Source organism: Onychomys torridus, chromosome 2 (genome assembly GCF_903995425.1).
Source record: "Onychomys torridus chromosome 2, mOncTor1.1, whole genome shotgun sequence".
Classification (NCBI taxonomy): Eukaryota; Metazoa; Chordata; class Mammalia; order Rodentia; family Cricetidae; genus Onychomys; species Onychomys torridus.
The window spans coordinates 33,394,328-33,410,206 of NC_050444.1; the positions used below are offsets into that span (position 1 = coordinate 33,394,328).

Below are 15,879 nucleotides of genomic sequence, written 5' to 3' on the forward strand. Positions count from 1 at the left end.
GTGAGGCCCACTCATTAACTAATGGTGACTCTACTCTGTTAAATTAGCCCTGAGCTTGTCCTCTTACTCAGGTCACGGAAGCACTTCCTTCCTGACTGTCCTGTGCTTTGTAGACACAGTCTGCTCTTTCAAGGCTGTTTCCCAATTAGCAGACCCTTTGCCCCTGTTCAGCTTGTTCCAGCATTCTTTGAGGAAGCTTGTGTAAATAGTATGCATGTTACTACAGTGGTGAAGAAGCCCAGCTTGTTCAGTTGGAGGTTAGTAAAGATGACCTACTTTGGTGATTTGTAAAACTTTGTGATTAGCTGAGTGGTGGTGGTGCATGCCTTGAATCCCAGCTCTCAAGAGGCAGAGGTAGGGAGATCTATGTGAGTCTGAGGCCACCCTGGTCTGCAAATCGACTTCCAAAAGAGCTAGGGCTGTTATGCAGAGAAAACATCTCAAAACAAACAAAAAAGAAAACAACAATAACAGAAAACAACCACCCAACAAACCAACCAACAAAACAAAACAAAACAGCAAACCAAAAAAAAAAAAAAAAACCCAAAAAAACCCTTTATGATTGTGTATAGTTTACCAGTATGTATTAAACACTTGCTGTTACATATGTAAGAGGTATACAACCTCTTTTTCTGTGAGGATCTTAGAGTATTGTACACAAATACATAATTTAATGGTAGACTTTAAGTGCCAAGTGAATAATAGCAGCCGTTAATGTTAAAAGTAATGATCATATAGACTGAAGTAAGATGTAGACCTTGAAAGAAGAGAGGCCTGGTATATGGGGGAAAGGAAAGAACATTCTAGACTGAATACTATGACAAAGGAGGGCCCAGGAGTCAGAATCTGGTCATTGTGTGTGGTTGTGTGGTGATGATTTTAGTTATCGTAGGAAGAAGATGTAGGTGGAGAGTGGGTGCACTGTAAAGACCCAAACACTTCCTTTACAAGATTGGCCTTTTTTCTTTTCTTTCTTTCTTTTTTTTTTTTTTTCTGGTCTTTTGGGGCACTTAATATCTAGCAACAAGTGGATGATGCTTTAAAAGAGCATTTTAGCATGTGACATTTGACATGTGATTCGGAGGTAGAAGACAAGAATGCAAGGTGATCGGCTAGGTAGTCAGTGCCATAGTTGTGAATAAATACATGAAAAAAACCCCTACCATGTATTGAATATTGTGTATCCTTCCTGTGAGGCAGTGGGAGTGGGCATTTGTGTGGAGGGAAGGAGCTCTCTCTGGCATTTTATGAAAGCAGGATGGCTTGTGAGTTAAGTTCTGCACCCTGTGCTAAAAGGCAGGGAATACCTCAGTGCGACTCCAAGTGTGACGGTAGGAGAGCCTGGAAGTCCACTGTGTTGGAGTGCGGTAGGAAAAGGAAGAGCACTTGGACAGACGTCTAGAATCATGCCGGCAAGGGCACAAACCACGATTGCAGAGCTGGAGAAAGCCACCCTGTGATTGCAGAGCCCCTCCTTCAGAAGGAAGCCGTCCTGAGTGACTCTCGAGTTGTGACTGCGTGTCCGAATCACACGTGCAGCTTTGCTGATGATGCCTCCTTTTTACATTGGTGTTGGTGAGATTCCGCCGTTTCACTGCTGTATGGCATTCCAGTGCACACATACTTGAATTATTCCCACATTGACATTGTTGGAAATAATCCTGCTGGGAACATTCATGTACACACACCATTCTGTTAGGAGTGAACCTGGGATTGGAACTGCTGGGTAATAGATGTCCATGGGCTCAGAATTAGCATGCACTTCCAAGAACTCCACTCGCAGTTAGGAAGGCTCTCTGTGTCCTTGTTCAACATTGACCTTTCAGCTTGCAGGCTTAGCTGTTCTGTACTAGGGGTCTTCAATAAAGTGTGCTTTTCATTTGCATTTCCCTAGCAACAGATGTGGAATGTGCTTATTGATGGTGTCTTTTGTCCATTGGCATTAGCATAGTCTCTGTTGAAAAGGGACAGTTGGTATATACAGTTGTTTAAAAATTATGTTCTATTTTAATGACTTGTGAGTTTCTTACATATTCTAGATTCACATAGTTTGTGAGATATGTTTATATATATTGAGATACAGTCAATATATATATTGCAGAATATTTTTCAGAATGTTGCAGATTATCTTTTGAAATAGATTTTTTGTTTGTTGTTGTTTTTGAGACTGTCTTTGTGTAGTCCTAGCTGTCTTGGAACTTGCTGTGTGCTCCAGGCTGACCTCACACTGACAGAGATCTGCCTTTAGGGCTGGGACCAAAGGTGTGTGCCACCATGTCTGACTTCTTTTTTAATTCTTTTTTAAAAATAATTTATTTATTATTTTATGTGCATTGATGTTTTTGCCTACATATATGTCTCTGTGAGGTTGTCTGGTCTCCTGGAACTGAAGTTCTAGATATTGGGTGCTAGGAATTGAACCTGGGTCCTCTAAAAGAGCAGTCAGTGCTCTTAAACCCCTGAGCCATCTCTCCAGCCCCTCTTTTGAAATTCTTAAGGTTGCATTTTGAAGAATAGAAATTCTTCTATTTTAATGATGGCAGATTTATCAGTCTTTTAAGTGCTTTTTAATGTTATTTGGTAAATCTCATCTGTTTCAAGGCTGTGAAGATACTTCATGTTATTTTTAGAAGTGTTATTGTTTTGTCTCGTTAATTGAGACCTCGAGTCTGTCAGGAGTCAAGTTTATTTATGTGTCATGTGGGGTAGAGTTTGAGGCCTGTTGTCTTAGTACATTTTGTGCAGTTGGCTAAAATGACAGCCCCTTGCCAGTACACTGCAGAGGCAGCTTTGTGGTACCCAGGCAAGTACAACTGGAAGTGAGGAGCCTGTTAAGTAGGAGAGATCTAGTCCCTTAGGTGGATGGACCTCGGCTGTAGCCCAGAGAGGTGAAAATGAAAAGTTCCTTCACAGCCTGGTTGGCCTGCCAGGTAGCTAGAATTGTCTTATAGCATGACTTTGCCTCTTTTTAACTTTTGAAATAATTTCAGGTTTATATAAAATTTGTAGAAATAGATCCAGTGTACCTTTTACCCAGATGCCCCATGGTTGGCAGTTTTGAGCCATCTGGGGGTAGGTGATGCAAGTGTTCCTCTTCCCTGTGGTATTGCAGTGTTCCCTTCCTCCTCTCCCACTTTCCTGACAGTGTCTTCTATAGGCCTGGCTAGTCTGGAGTTTAGGACAGTCCTCCTGCCTCAGCCTCTATGCTATTTCAGATGGGAGCCACCACACCTGACTCTGGTGCATTTTCTAAGTGCATAGGCAATCTCTTGTCAGAAAGTAAAGTGGGAGTATCGTTTATTTCAGACTCTGCCCATATTTTGCTGACTGTCTTTTAAAGATCTAATGTGATCACAATCATGTGCTTAATGTAATTAATGCCATCTTCCTTCATTCCATTTTAATCTGGCACATCCAGTCCCCCTCCTGTAGGACCTTGGCATTTGTGATGAGTATGGCTACCATACTCACACAGGTACCATAATTTGTACAGCGTTTCTTGGTAGTGGGTGTCTGGTGTTTCCATGGTTTTTACATTTTTAATATGGATATCTCCAAAGTAAAACTGGACTCAGCTTATAGCTACTGATTTTTCTTTGAGTTGTCATATATAGAAATTCAAAATTATTATGTATAACTATGTACCTAGTTATTGAACTTTTTTATATTTAGCACTGATAATTAGAATGTCCCTTTAATATATCTAAGAACCATATCAAAATATCATATGATACTCATAAATATATATAATTTTGAAATTAATTAAAATTATGTTTAAACAAACCTGGGCCTGTGAAATGCCTCAGTGGGTAAAAGGTGTTTGTCACCAAGCCTGACAACTTAAGCTGACTTCTTGGGGTTCACATGGTGGAAGGAGAGAACCAACTTGTGTAAGTTGTCCTCTGACCCCCCGTATGGGTGCCATGGCTCCCATCCACCCACCCACTCACCTGTCATAAAATAAATAATGTCAAAACATAATCCAAGAATCCCCAGGAGTAGATGTATTTGCAGCAGCAAACCTAGAGCCTCTGATACCCGAGGAACCCCGAGTAGTGATCATCCTTATGCAGTGGGGTCCCACCTGGCACACTGAGAACAGGCGTGCTGACTGTCTCTGTGGAAGTGCTCTCGTGGAGAGAAGGAAGTGTGTGTGTTGGGGTCAGCCTCGTTCCTTGAAGGCTTTTACCACACGTCCGTGTGCTTCCCTTCTGATTGTCCAGTGCCACTGAATAGAGTGCAGTGGTCTTACTTTCCAGTGCGGAAGTTGTACGAGCTTCTTAGATTTAAATAGTGTGCACAGAATACTTGACTTACTCTAATACAGTTTGTGATGTGGTGGCCGAGGTGCCGTACCCAGGATTATGTATAGATTCCTTCACTGTTGACTGCCCCACTTGGATTTTCAAATAAATTAAATTCTTATTTATTTCCTTAGCTTACAGATTGGGGTTTTGAAAGCTCCTCCCATTTGAATTTTATAGTAGTTGTGGCTGAATAGTTATTGCAGAAAGGAATTAAAAATGTCATAAATTTTGCCAGGATGGTGGCTCACAACCAAGGCTAAGGCAGGGGGTTGGAAGTTTAGGCCAGCTAGGGCTACAAGGTTAAGTTTGAGGTTAGCCTAGGCTATGTAGGCTATATACCCTACCTCAAAAGAATCATTTAAGTCAAGTAGTTCATAAATCTTGATTTCTGATAAATATTTTAATCATTAAGCTGAAATCCTTATGAAATTTAAAGTGTAAACTTAAAGATGTAGACTTTATTGTTAAATAAATTCCTTGGAAGATTGCTGGGCAGTTTCTAATGAAGTTAAACAGGTCTGCTCTGTGATCCAACACTTCTGTCTCTAGGTCAGTATCCACAAGTATTGAGTATGTATCTAGTACATGACTTATTCAGGAATGGTCTTATCAATACTATTCAAAAATTTTCCATCAATAGCAAATGAACAAATGTTGATATTTTCATTCAATGATAGAAAAAAATTAAAAACAGATGTATGCAAATTATTAATGCATGAAAGATGCACAATAGAAGTGTTTCTTCATCTATTAAGAATACACTAACCAGTATGTAATAACAGGAGTCAGAGTGAGTCACTTAGGGTGCCGGGTGTCAACTGGAAAGAGGCCCAAGGAACTGTGTGGTGATGGAATGTTCTGGAGTACGGTGGTGAGCCTGTGAATCTTTATGTCTAAGTCACTGAGCTTAGGCTTAGGTTTGTGTGTTTGCCTTACTCCCTCAGTAAAATATAGAAAGAATGACAAGGAGAGAGAGAGAGAAAAGGAGACTCCTTTTGTCCTTGACTTTTCAGAAAATTAGGGATTTGGACTAATTGAATTGCTATTCAGTCCAATAACCAGTTCCTGTTAAATCCAATTTGTTTCCTATTCTGTGTAATAAAGGAAGTATTAAGTACACGATCTAAAAGGCACAATTCAAACTAATGGTACAGATTTTTTGTTAAATTTTCCTCAATATAAAGGTTTCATGTATATGTATATGTGTATATGTGTAAATAACCTATTTTAATACTTAAAATAAAACTTGACCAGATATTGCATTGTGTCTTTTTATTCCAACATTAAAAAAATGGGCACCTAAGTAGAAAAAGATAGTGAATGCACCCCCCCACCATCTCTAGGTGAGCTCATGTCTGCTAATCTTATTTCTCATTTATCTTCTTCCTGAGATATGTGCGTACACACACACACACACACACACACACACACACACACACACGTACTATATATGTGTTATATGTACATATAAATTACATAATGCATATATACACACATATATACATATAATATACATATCTATATACACATATAACATATATGCCACATATACATATATAATATATAATTTATAACATATCTGTACACACATAATGTATATGTATGTATATGGGAGATGAGATGGAGTCTTGCCCAGACTACTAGGGACTCACTATGGAAGATCTCACCTGGCCTTGAATTCATATCCATTTGCCTCAGCCTTATGAGTACTGGGAGTATAGGCCCTTGGATATTTTAAAAACAGATCAGTTTACTTGTCATAAGATGAGAGCTCTTACCAGTATCAAGCAAAGGAAGTAATGATTCCTTAACATTAAGATTGTGCAGGGTGCAGATTATCCTTATTGCTCATTTTTCATAGTTGGTTTGTTTTAGTGAAGGATGGAAGAGATCCCTTCATTGCATTTGGTCCACAGACACAGAATCCTTTTCCAGCCCTGTTCTTCATGCAGACTGCTTGTTGGACCAGGCCATTAGTTCTGTAGAATCGCCCACATGCTTGCTTTTGCTGACTGTACTGGTGTGTTGTAGACCCTCCCCTTGCCCACGTGCTTGCTTTTGCTGATTGTACACTGGTTGTGTTGTAGACCCTTACCTGGATCTTGTAGACTGAAAACGTAAAGCTTACATAGCTTCAGGCTTGAGGTTGGCAATACTGCCTGGTGGGTAGTAGTCTCCTTGTAGCACTAGATCAGGGGGACAATTTCTTGTGGTCTCTTGATTTTAAGATTGCTCCATGGACTCTGGGGATGGTGGCCAGGTAACCTGTCAGCAAGCTTCCCGAATTAACATTAGGCCAAGGGGCTGTAGCAGCATGCTGCTTTTGTTGTCTAGAGTGTCTGGTATTTTATCACCAGTTACAAGCTGGTGACTTTTTGGAAGATATCATCCCTTTTGCTGAAATCCCAACTAATATGAAGAACATTTCTTTTCATCGTCTTATTCTGGATACAGTTTATTCAGGAAAGGCAAGATAAGCATTTGATCCCTTCCCATTTTCAGCGACATGTGCAGATCTGGAATAAGTGCATATTTTTAAATTTTAATGGGGAGTGGTGCCACATTCTAGGTGCTGGCTGACTTCATTGCCAATACATTGCATGGACCCTCTTAAGCTGACAGAGCTAGAAATACTATATTCCTTTAAAATTTTTATTTTTTACTTTTGAGATAGAACCCAGGATGGCCTTTTCCTTAGTATGTAGCTGTGCATAGATAATCTTCATCTTCTGCTCTTCTGTATTTGCTGGGATTACAGGCACATACTACCATTCCCTACCTTAAATGGTGTTGGGATCAAACCCAAGGCTTTGAACATGCTAGGTCAAGCAGTCCACCCCAGCCTCACCCCCTTTCTCTTCCTCCTCCTCTTCTTTCTTCTTTTTCTTTTTTAAAGAGAAATACATCACGGACCTTACTTACATTTTCAATTCATGTTTTAGCTTAGATTACTTAATGCATTTGATTTTATATTTCCTTCTCTGGTTCTAACATAAACACAATTACTTATACTTGAATTTGTCTTGTACCTATCTGTGGATGTACAATAATGTAATAACAGTGCCAGTATTACTAATTACATGGTTGCTAGAAATAGTTCACAGTTTCCTTTTCTTTAGACCACATGAGTACTTGCTGTGTTTAAAGTCATTTGAAATAATTGCTGTTTGCACACTTAAGGCTACCAGTGTGGATTACTTTTAGTGCAGTTGTGGTGTTTTCTTTAAAAATATTTGTTTCTGTCTGTATTTTGATTTAATTTTATTTGAATTAAAAGTATATTATTATTAAAAATCATGTTGCGGGCAGTGTGATTATGGAGAACAGTTTGAGATTGTTTTGGTTTTTTCTTTGGAAAAATCTCATGGGTATTTTAGAGTAGCTAATTTGAAAATTAATTTAAAGAGGTAATTACAAATTTTGTACTGGTGATATCACCAACTCAGTTCACAATTACATTGCATTTTCTTTGTGTTTTAGTGGTTTCTTTCCCCCATTTTGATGGAAATTTTTGTATAATTATGTAAACATTTCATTTAAAAAAGTTTTGGCTTTATCCTAAAAAAATGGCAAATAAATACTCAATTTCCATTTTCTTAGATGGAAGGTAAGGTGGAATCTGCACTGGCCTTGTTGCATTATTAAAAAGCAAGCGAGCCGAGCACATGAAAGCCAGCTGCTCTGCTGCTTTCTTGGTCAGGGTTGGCACTGCGGTGCTCACGCATCTGCTGACACATTGGTGCTCTTTGTAGGTGGTGATTGTGCTTCGTGTCTGTTTTTCAGTATTTCCTGAGAATGGAGCACATTTTTGGTTTTGAAAGTATCGCCACAGATTTTCACTTATATTTACTTTGTTTCATTGATTATAGAGAAAAAAAAATAAGTGTTTTTCATCAGAGAAGTCCAAGAATTACTGCTAAACCTATTTTCATTGCTAAGTTTACTTGCTTGATTAACAAAGAATAAATAAAAATATAAATAGGTGGTATTTTTAATTATTATATACATGTACATTTTCTGGGGTATTTATAAAAGTGATATCCAAACTAGTTACCTAAAAATCTTATATTTATTTTGTTTTAAATAATATAATTACACAGTTGAATTTTTCATTTGAAGGTATAGAAAGTGCTAAAACTTAAAAGGGATTTCATTAAATATTATTTTTTACTTTGTTTATACTTAATCAGAGAATCAAATAGGAGGACCTTCCACTCCCTTCTTCTGTGGTTATTAAATGCATTAGAGGTAGAGCTTGTATGGTTTATTGTGGAAATATTTCACTTGTGTGCCTTTAATATTTTGTTTTTAAACAGGTAGTATAACTCCAACTGTGGAACTGAATGGGCTTGCAATGAAAAGGGGAGAGCCTGCCATCTACAGGCCATTAGATCCAAAGCCATTCCCCAATTATAGAGCTAATTACAACTTCCGGGGCATGTACAATCAGAGGTTTGTATGTCTTCTTTGGTGGTGTTGCTTATTTACTTAATTTATGCATATTGTAGAATTTCTGACATCCTAAGACTATTTTCATTGTGAACACAATTGATGTTGAACATTTTGGGGATGAATCAGGCTCACCAAGAGTATTAGAAGTTCAAAACAGAACAAAAACAACCCCCCCTAACTTTAGAAACCCTCTTTAGTGATCCATGCAAGCCTCAAGTTTGCTGCAGGCAGGGTACATTTACAGTCTGCACAGGTCACGGTGCTGACCTGCCATGGGACAGTCTCATTCCCTCAGCACACTAAACTTAGTGTCTTTCCTGATTGACTACATTAGTGACTTGGAGTCTGTGATTTATAGATTTATTGGAGAGAAGGATTTACTAAGTATTTGTTGGATCTGGCATATTTGTGACAGTTGCAAGTATAATCTTACAAGTGTGGTAGAAATTTGAAAATAAAAATAAGATTGCTGTTGTAAAAGTTACACAAACTCATTATAGGGAATGTGGAAAATTCCAGAAGGTTAAAAAAAATAGAGATATCTTGCCATCCCAGAACTAGCTGCTCTTAATATTTTGATTTACTTTAAATTACTCTTAGCTGAGTGGTGGTGGTGAATGCCTTTAATCCCAGCACTTGGGAGGCAGAGGCATTCTGGTCTCTGAGTTCAAGGCCAACCTGGTCTACAGAGAGAGATCCAGGACAACCAGGGCTGTTACACAGAGAAACTCTGTCTCAAACAACAGCAACAAAAAAATTATTCTTTGTATATAAATATATTGAACTGAAATGAAGCTGTTCTTTGGCTCTAAGTTCTGTAATACATATATGTCTATATGTATAACAAAATGCACAGATCTTTAGTGTATGTCTTGATGACTTTATGTGACTTTGTGCCTGGCCTCTCTTCACTGACTTTTAACTTATGCGTGTCTTTATGTATCACCACTCAGATCAAAACGCAGACGTTTCCCATTACTAGGGTTTCCTTGGACTCCCATGCTCCTGCCACACATCTTCCCAGAAGTAACCTCCAGTCTGTTGTCACAGACTGGTTCTGCCACAGACATAGCTTCAGCACTCACTTCCTTCCTTCTTCCACTGTGAATGATGCTTCTCTGGCTTTGAGATCCATTAACATGGCTTATATCTGGATTTTGTCTCTTTTAATTGCTGGACAGTGCCCAATTGTATGTCTGTGTCTTAATTTGTTTAATCCATGAGTGCAATATGATGCCTTCTTTCCCACTTATCATGTTTTTAGTCTTTGACAAATATTTTTTTGCTGGCTATAAAGTGCCTCATATGACCAAGGTATATTTTCTAATTGCATATCTCAGTTTGATCATTTAGCTGTTTCCTACCCTCCTCCCTTGAATAAATACTGCAGTAAATAACATTACAAAAATCTTCTTGTTATAGTCTTTTACAAATATTTGTTTTATATTCCTTTTATTTCCTGAATGTATATTATTATAGGATTTTCTATCAAATTCTGACAGTTCTGAATTTGAAATACATTGCTTTGTTTGATGGTTAAGAAGTGAAATTGAAAAACTTTCTGGGATTATGACTGCTACCAAAGGATCATTCTCAAATGTTTTCTGCTTATCTTTTTATTATTTTGTTTATTTTTTCATATTTCCTGACTATTTGTCAAATGTTTGTGTTAACATTATTAACATTCTGCCTATATTATTTGTAACTTTTCTCCCTGTTCTTTGGCTTTTACTTTTGTGTCTTGCTATAATTTTATTAGCTTTGGTATTCAAAAAACAATTTCTTGTTGTTCTTTTTTTTTTTTTTGACACAGGGTTTCTCTGTGTAGTTTTGGTGTCTGTCCTAGACTCACTTTGTAGACCAGGCTGGCCTCAAACTCCCAGAGATCCACCTGTCTCTGCCTCTGCTAGGATTAAAGGCATGCGCCGCCACCACCTGGCCTACAATTTCATTATTATATATAAGAAATTAATTTTGGTATGTGATCAGGTGTTTGTCAATGCTTTTGCTAGGTTTTATATATTTATCTATGGTCTAATGTAGATTTAGTCTATATGTGACTTAATCCTTCATAGTTCCTGGTTTGGTAGAGAAAATTCGCACAGTGCTGTCCAAATGCCACTTAGTTCCTCTAGGAGTCACTGCTCAGGCTCCCTTTTGGGCTTTCCCTGCTCTCCCTTCTTTTCAGCTGGTCTCACTTATGCTAGGAAGAGCAGACCTTCTGCAGGGAAGGTCCCATGTTGTGCTTTGATGCCTGCTCTGTGTGGTCGGTCTCCTTACCCACCCGGAATTGATGTAGGGATGATCTCTGACTCAGCCCCGCTTAGCGGCTCCTTCAGCGAGCACTTACTATTTCCCTTTCTAACTTGGCCTAAACCCTCAGCGTTCTGACTTTCCTCTTGTTTTCTGTCTTCTAGTGCTACCCTTTTCTCAGCATCTCTCATTCTCACCGCAGCATCCCAAGCAGCCCCTGACTCTCGGCTCAGCATGCACAGTAGAGTTGCCGTACCCCACCTTTTTGTCATGATGTGTATCTGTTAATCTTTCCTTAGTCTGTGGGTCCCTAACATACACAGCTCGGTGTCCACTTCCATATAGTAGACTCGAGTAAGGAGCACCCAGTCCATGTTATCCATGTAATATGCTTCATTTTTAATTTCCTCCTATTTTTAATCTGTCTAATTTTGGGGAGGGATTGAGACAGGTTTTCAATATTATCTGGCTAACCTTGTACTCTGTATGTAATCCAAGCTGACTTCCCAAGTGCTAAGATTACAGGCATGCGTTACCATGCTTCTATTTCCCCCTTTTAAGAATAGTGTATGGTAATTGTACAAAATAGCAGATTTCATTATGATATTTTCATACGCATATGTCATGTAATTTAATCACTACCCTTTCTTATGTCCCTTTCCCTTCTTATTGACCCCATTTCTTCTTTCAAAGAGTGCCTTTTCTACATTTATGTCTTTAAAAAATTTAAATATGGGTTATGCCTATGAGAGTAAACACAGTATATGCCTTTCTAAGTCTAGTTTGTTTTGTGTATGTAACCTGATGATCTCCCAGTCCATCCATTTCCTGGAAACCATTTAAGTTTGTTTTTTTTCATGGATGAATAGAACTCCATTGTATATATACACATTTTCTCATCAGGCTGGTTCTATATTGTGATTATTGGGAATAATGGAGCAGTACAATGGATGTGCAGGTATCTCTGGCTTGTTGACTTATGTTTCTTTACTGTTTACTTGGGAATGGTGTTGGTAATTCTGTTTTTGCCTTTTGAGGAGGAACTTCTATGCTTATTTCCATAGTGGGCAGACTAAGAAATTTTCTTTTTATTGTAATGACAATCTCTTTTTAACATTCTTTTCTGTATTTTGATATTGATAATTGTTTACTAAAATTTTAACTAGTGAATTTATTATTTTCAAATAAAGCAATCTGATACTAAAGCTATGATGAATTATCACATAGTAGTCCTGGTGTTTGCGTGATCATGTTCTAGAGAGGAAGTGGTCAGTGAGAGGGCCCAGACACTGAGGAGGTACCGCTGACAGAGATCTAGAGAAATGGGCTGGGGTAGGTAGGGGTGGGGACAGGAACAGACAAACCACGTGAATGGAAGCCCTGAAGGAGATGCCTGGAGTGTGGCTGCCTTGACCAGCAGACTGTCTGGAACGGGCGCCTCCCAGGGTAGGAGGTGTAGGAGGGCAAGGGTCCTGTGCTGGGCTTTGCCTTTCTTTCTTTTCTAGATGTCTGCTAAGAATGTTAACGTTTCCTTTTCGTTCTCATTTCTGATTTGTGTGTGCCATGGGGTGCAGGGATTGCACTCACATGCTCTCTAAGGATGCCTCCTGCCAGGGATGAGCCTCCCCAGGTGTCTGCAGTCCTTAGGATTCCCGTTGATATCACCCAGCGTACAGTAGCCGAGACCCCAGGCTTCCGAGCCAGACCCAGGCAGCTGCCTTCTCCCGAAGGGCAGCACTGCTCAATAAGCTCTGAAGGTTGTCCTTTCACCTTAGTTTGCCAGTGACAGCTTAAGCTGGAAATGTGGAGAGCTAGAGCAGAGGGGGCTCGATTCCTGTCAGCTTCCAGATTAACTGAACACGGACCGAAAGGTTGAGTCCAAGAAACGTGACTTCCTGTACTACTGAGATTATACTAAATGGTAGTTAGCTCTGGCCCGTGCTATTGTGTCCCTTGTCTTGTTGCTGTTGGATTTTCTCTGCTGGGGCTCATCTAGAGGCCTAAGCAGAGTGTCCTTTGCCTCTCTTCTGTTTTACGATGAGTGGAGAGAGATGCACTCCTGTCCACACTCACAGTACAGGCTGGATTCTGAACTACTTGTCCTGTTAACAGCCCAGGCGCTCGGCAGTGGCTGCATCTTGTGTTGTGTTTCTTCCTTGTCTGAGGCCCTAATTGACATGTTATAAGCAGAAGCATTTATTTAACATCCAAATAGCAGACTGTAAGTAGGTATGCCTAGCCTACATCCCATGGTGCGTGTGTCCTGGGATAGTTAGGAATATGGCCCAATATGATTGTGGCTGAAAGTGTCATGTAGTGGTGTCAAAAGACTGGACACCTAAGGAAGGTTGGAGAACAGTTTATGCATGTGTTAATTAGCCCTCTATTACTGTGACAGAGCTGACCATGGTGGCTTTTGCCTGTAATGCTAGCATTTGGCCATTCAGCTTGCTGAGACAGGAGGATCGCATGAGTTTGAGGCTGACCTAGGCGACAGAGTGAGATGACCTTGTCTTTAAAAGGCAGAAGGATGCTTTTTTTTTTTCCTTCACTTTTTCAGATTGCGTCTACTGTAGGAACTCACAGTGTAGCTGAGGTTAGCTTTGAATTCCTAGTCCTCCTGCATTACCCCTTAAGTACTCAGATTACAGTATGTTCTTCCACACATGGCTTCAGGCTTCCAATTTTGGATGTGTCCAACTCTGGTGAGTGGACCCTATTGCCTTTGGACCTGTGGGGAAGCAGTATATCCTGGGATCCATGACAGAGGAAGCCACTGGTCTTAGAGACGCCGGGAGCAAGGGGAGAAAGAGGGACAGTCAGGTTTCAGCATCCTTCTTTTTTATTATTAAAATAGTTTTTAGATTTATCTTGTTATTTTCTGCTTGTGAGTGTTTTGTCTGCAAGTATTCTGTATACCATGTGCATGCCTGTTGTCTGAGGAGGTCAGAAGAGAACCTTGGATCCCCTGGGACTGGAGTTATAGATGGTCGTGAGCTGCTGTGTGGGTGCTGGGAATTGAACTCAGCTCTTCTGCAAAGGCAGGAAATGCTCTTAACCACTGAGCCATCTCTCCAACCCAAGTAACCCTTCTAATGGCACACCCTCATATGACCAGCCCCATTTCCTAAGGTACGTTTTCCAGTAACACAACAGACCAGGCACCATGCCTTTAACTCATGGGCTTTGGCCACAGCAAGTGCATTTCTGCATGTCATCTGTAAAATGTTTTCTTCTTAAATTACATGTGCGTGTGCACATGTGCGTATATGTGTGTTTGCACGTGCATACAGTTCTGATGCCATCGGTGCATGTGTATAGGTCAGAGGACAATGTACAAGAGTCTGTGCTCTCCTTTATCACTGGGTTTGGGGACTCAAACTCTGGTTTTTGGGTTGGTTGGCAGCAGGCACCTTTGCTGATCAGTCTAGCTGGCCCCATTATGCCATCTTTTTATAAATAAACCACGTGGAAAAGAATGGAATGACTTAAATTAGACCTCCTATTAACAGTCAGTCAGTTTTGTCTGTTTGCACATGAGAAAGGATTATTGTTTGGCAGATGGCCTGAAAGCCCCTGCTCTTCTGACACAGATTTTGAAAGGGCTACAACTCAGACGATGCTATGTGAGGGTGGAACTTCTGCCCCATGTAACCGGGGCATCTGTTGGGCAGGCTGGACATAGGGATCCACTTCCTTGTTTTCATTTAGCCTTTTCTTGCTGTGCTTCCAAAGTGACATAGTGGTCTGTCCAGGAGGCTTGGAGTGGAGAGTGGAGGAGGTTGTGTGTGTGTGTGTGTGTGTGTGTGTGTGTGTGTGTCTGTGTGTGTCTGTGTGTGTTGTTTTGTATTCTAATCTTAGGGAAATCTAAGAAATACTTGTATAGACTGTTCATTCCAGTATTTGTTTTTGCACTGGATTTGGGACAGGTAGAGACTTGAGTGTCTGACCCTGGGGTATGTGGCCAATTTGGGGCATTACTACCCACATTACTGCAGATGACAGTAATTTTTTTTATGTTTATTGGAAGGATACAAGGCAAGAGAGGTAGCTCTGGGTCCAGGGTCCCCAGAGTAGGGGTTCTATGGTGGATCTGCAGCAAATGGAATTATTTAGCAGTCCACATGACTTTGTGTGGTTTTGTTTATCATATCTTCTTCTTCAAAGGTTTGGCTGTGTTTATTTATTATCACTCCTCTTGGAGCTACACATGCTGGTCATCCGTTCTGGTGGGTGCATTTTGTGTCAGGAAGGGGCTGGGTTCCTGATGTGCTTCCTTAGAGTGGGACTAGTGGAGTTCTACCTGACTAACAGCAAGGTAAACAGAAGAGACTTAGGACTGTCTCCCTGCTCCCTCCTGTGAGCCAAGCTAGGCGCCCAAGCCAGCATCTCCCCACATAGCTCTGGGAGTAAATTTATGACCCCTGAGAAGAGGCTGACAGGCGGCTGTCAGTGGGAACTCGACACTGTTAAAAGTTGTGTAGCTTTTTTTCCCCATCCAAACTGACTTTATTTCATTTTGTTGATTGCCAGTCAAGTTAGAAATAACAAAGATTCTGCCAGGAGTGGTGGGGCACGCCTTTAATCCCAGTACTCAGGAGCCAGAGGCAGACAGATATCTGTGAGTTCGAGGCCAGCATGGTCGACAGAGCAAGTTCTAGGATACCAGGACTGTTACACAGAGAAACTCTGCCTCAAAACGACAAGAAGAAGATTCTGACTTTAAAATAACTCACATTTCACCGGGCGGTGGTGGCACACGCCTTTAATCCCAGCACTCGGGAGGCAGAGCCAGGCAGATCTCTGTGAGTTCGAGGCCAGCCTGGTCTACAGAGTGAGATCCAGGAAAGGCACAAAGCTACACAGA

At 40.3% G+C, this 15,879-nt stretch overlaps 1 protein-coding gene across 6 annotated transcripts in view; it reads left to right on the top strand.

Annotated features, from left to right (window-relative positions):
• The window catches only part of Stau2 (staufen double-stranded RNA binding protein 2), a 275,907-nt gene that overhangs the window by 56,429 nt on the left and 203,599 nt on the right, over positions 1-15,879 (top strand). For all 6 annotated transcript variants that reach the window (XM_036177469.1, XM_036177472.1, XM_036177473.1 and 3 more), the window contains one exon: positions 8,624-8,759. In XM_036177469.1, coding sequence (XP_036033362.1) covers positions 8,624-8,759 — 136 coding nt within the window. The remainder of the gene's footprint in view (positions 1-8,623; positions 8,760-15,879) is intronic.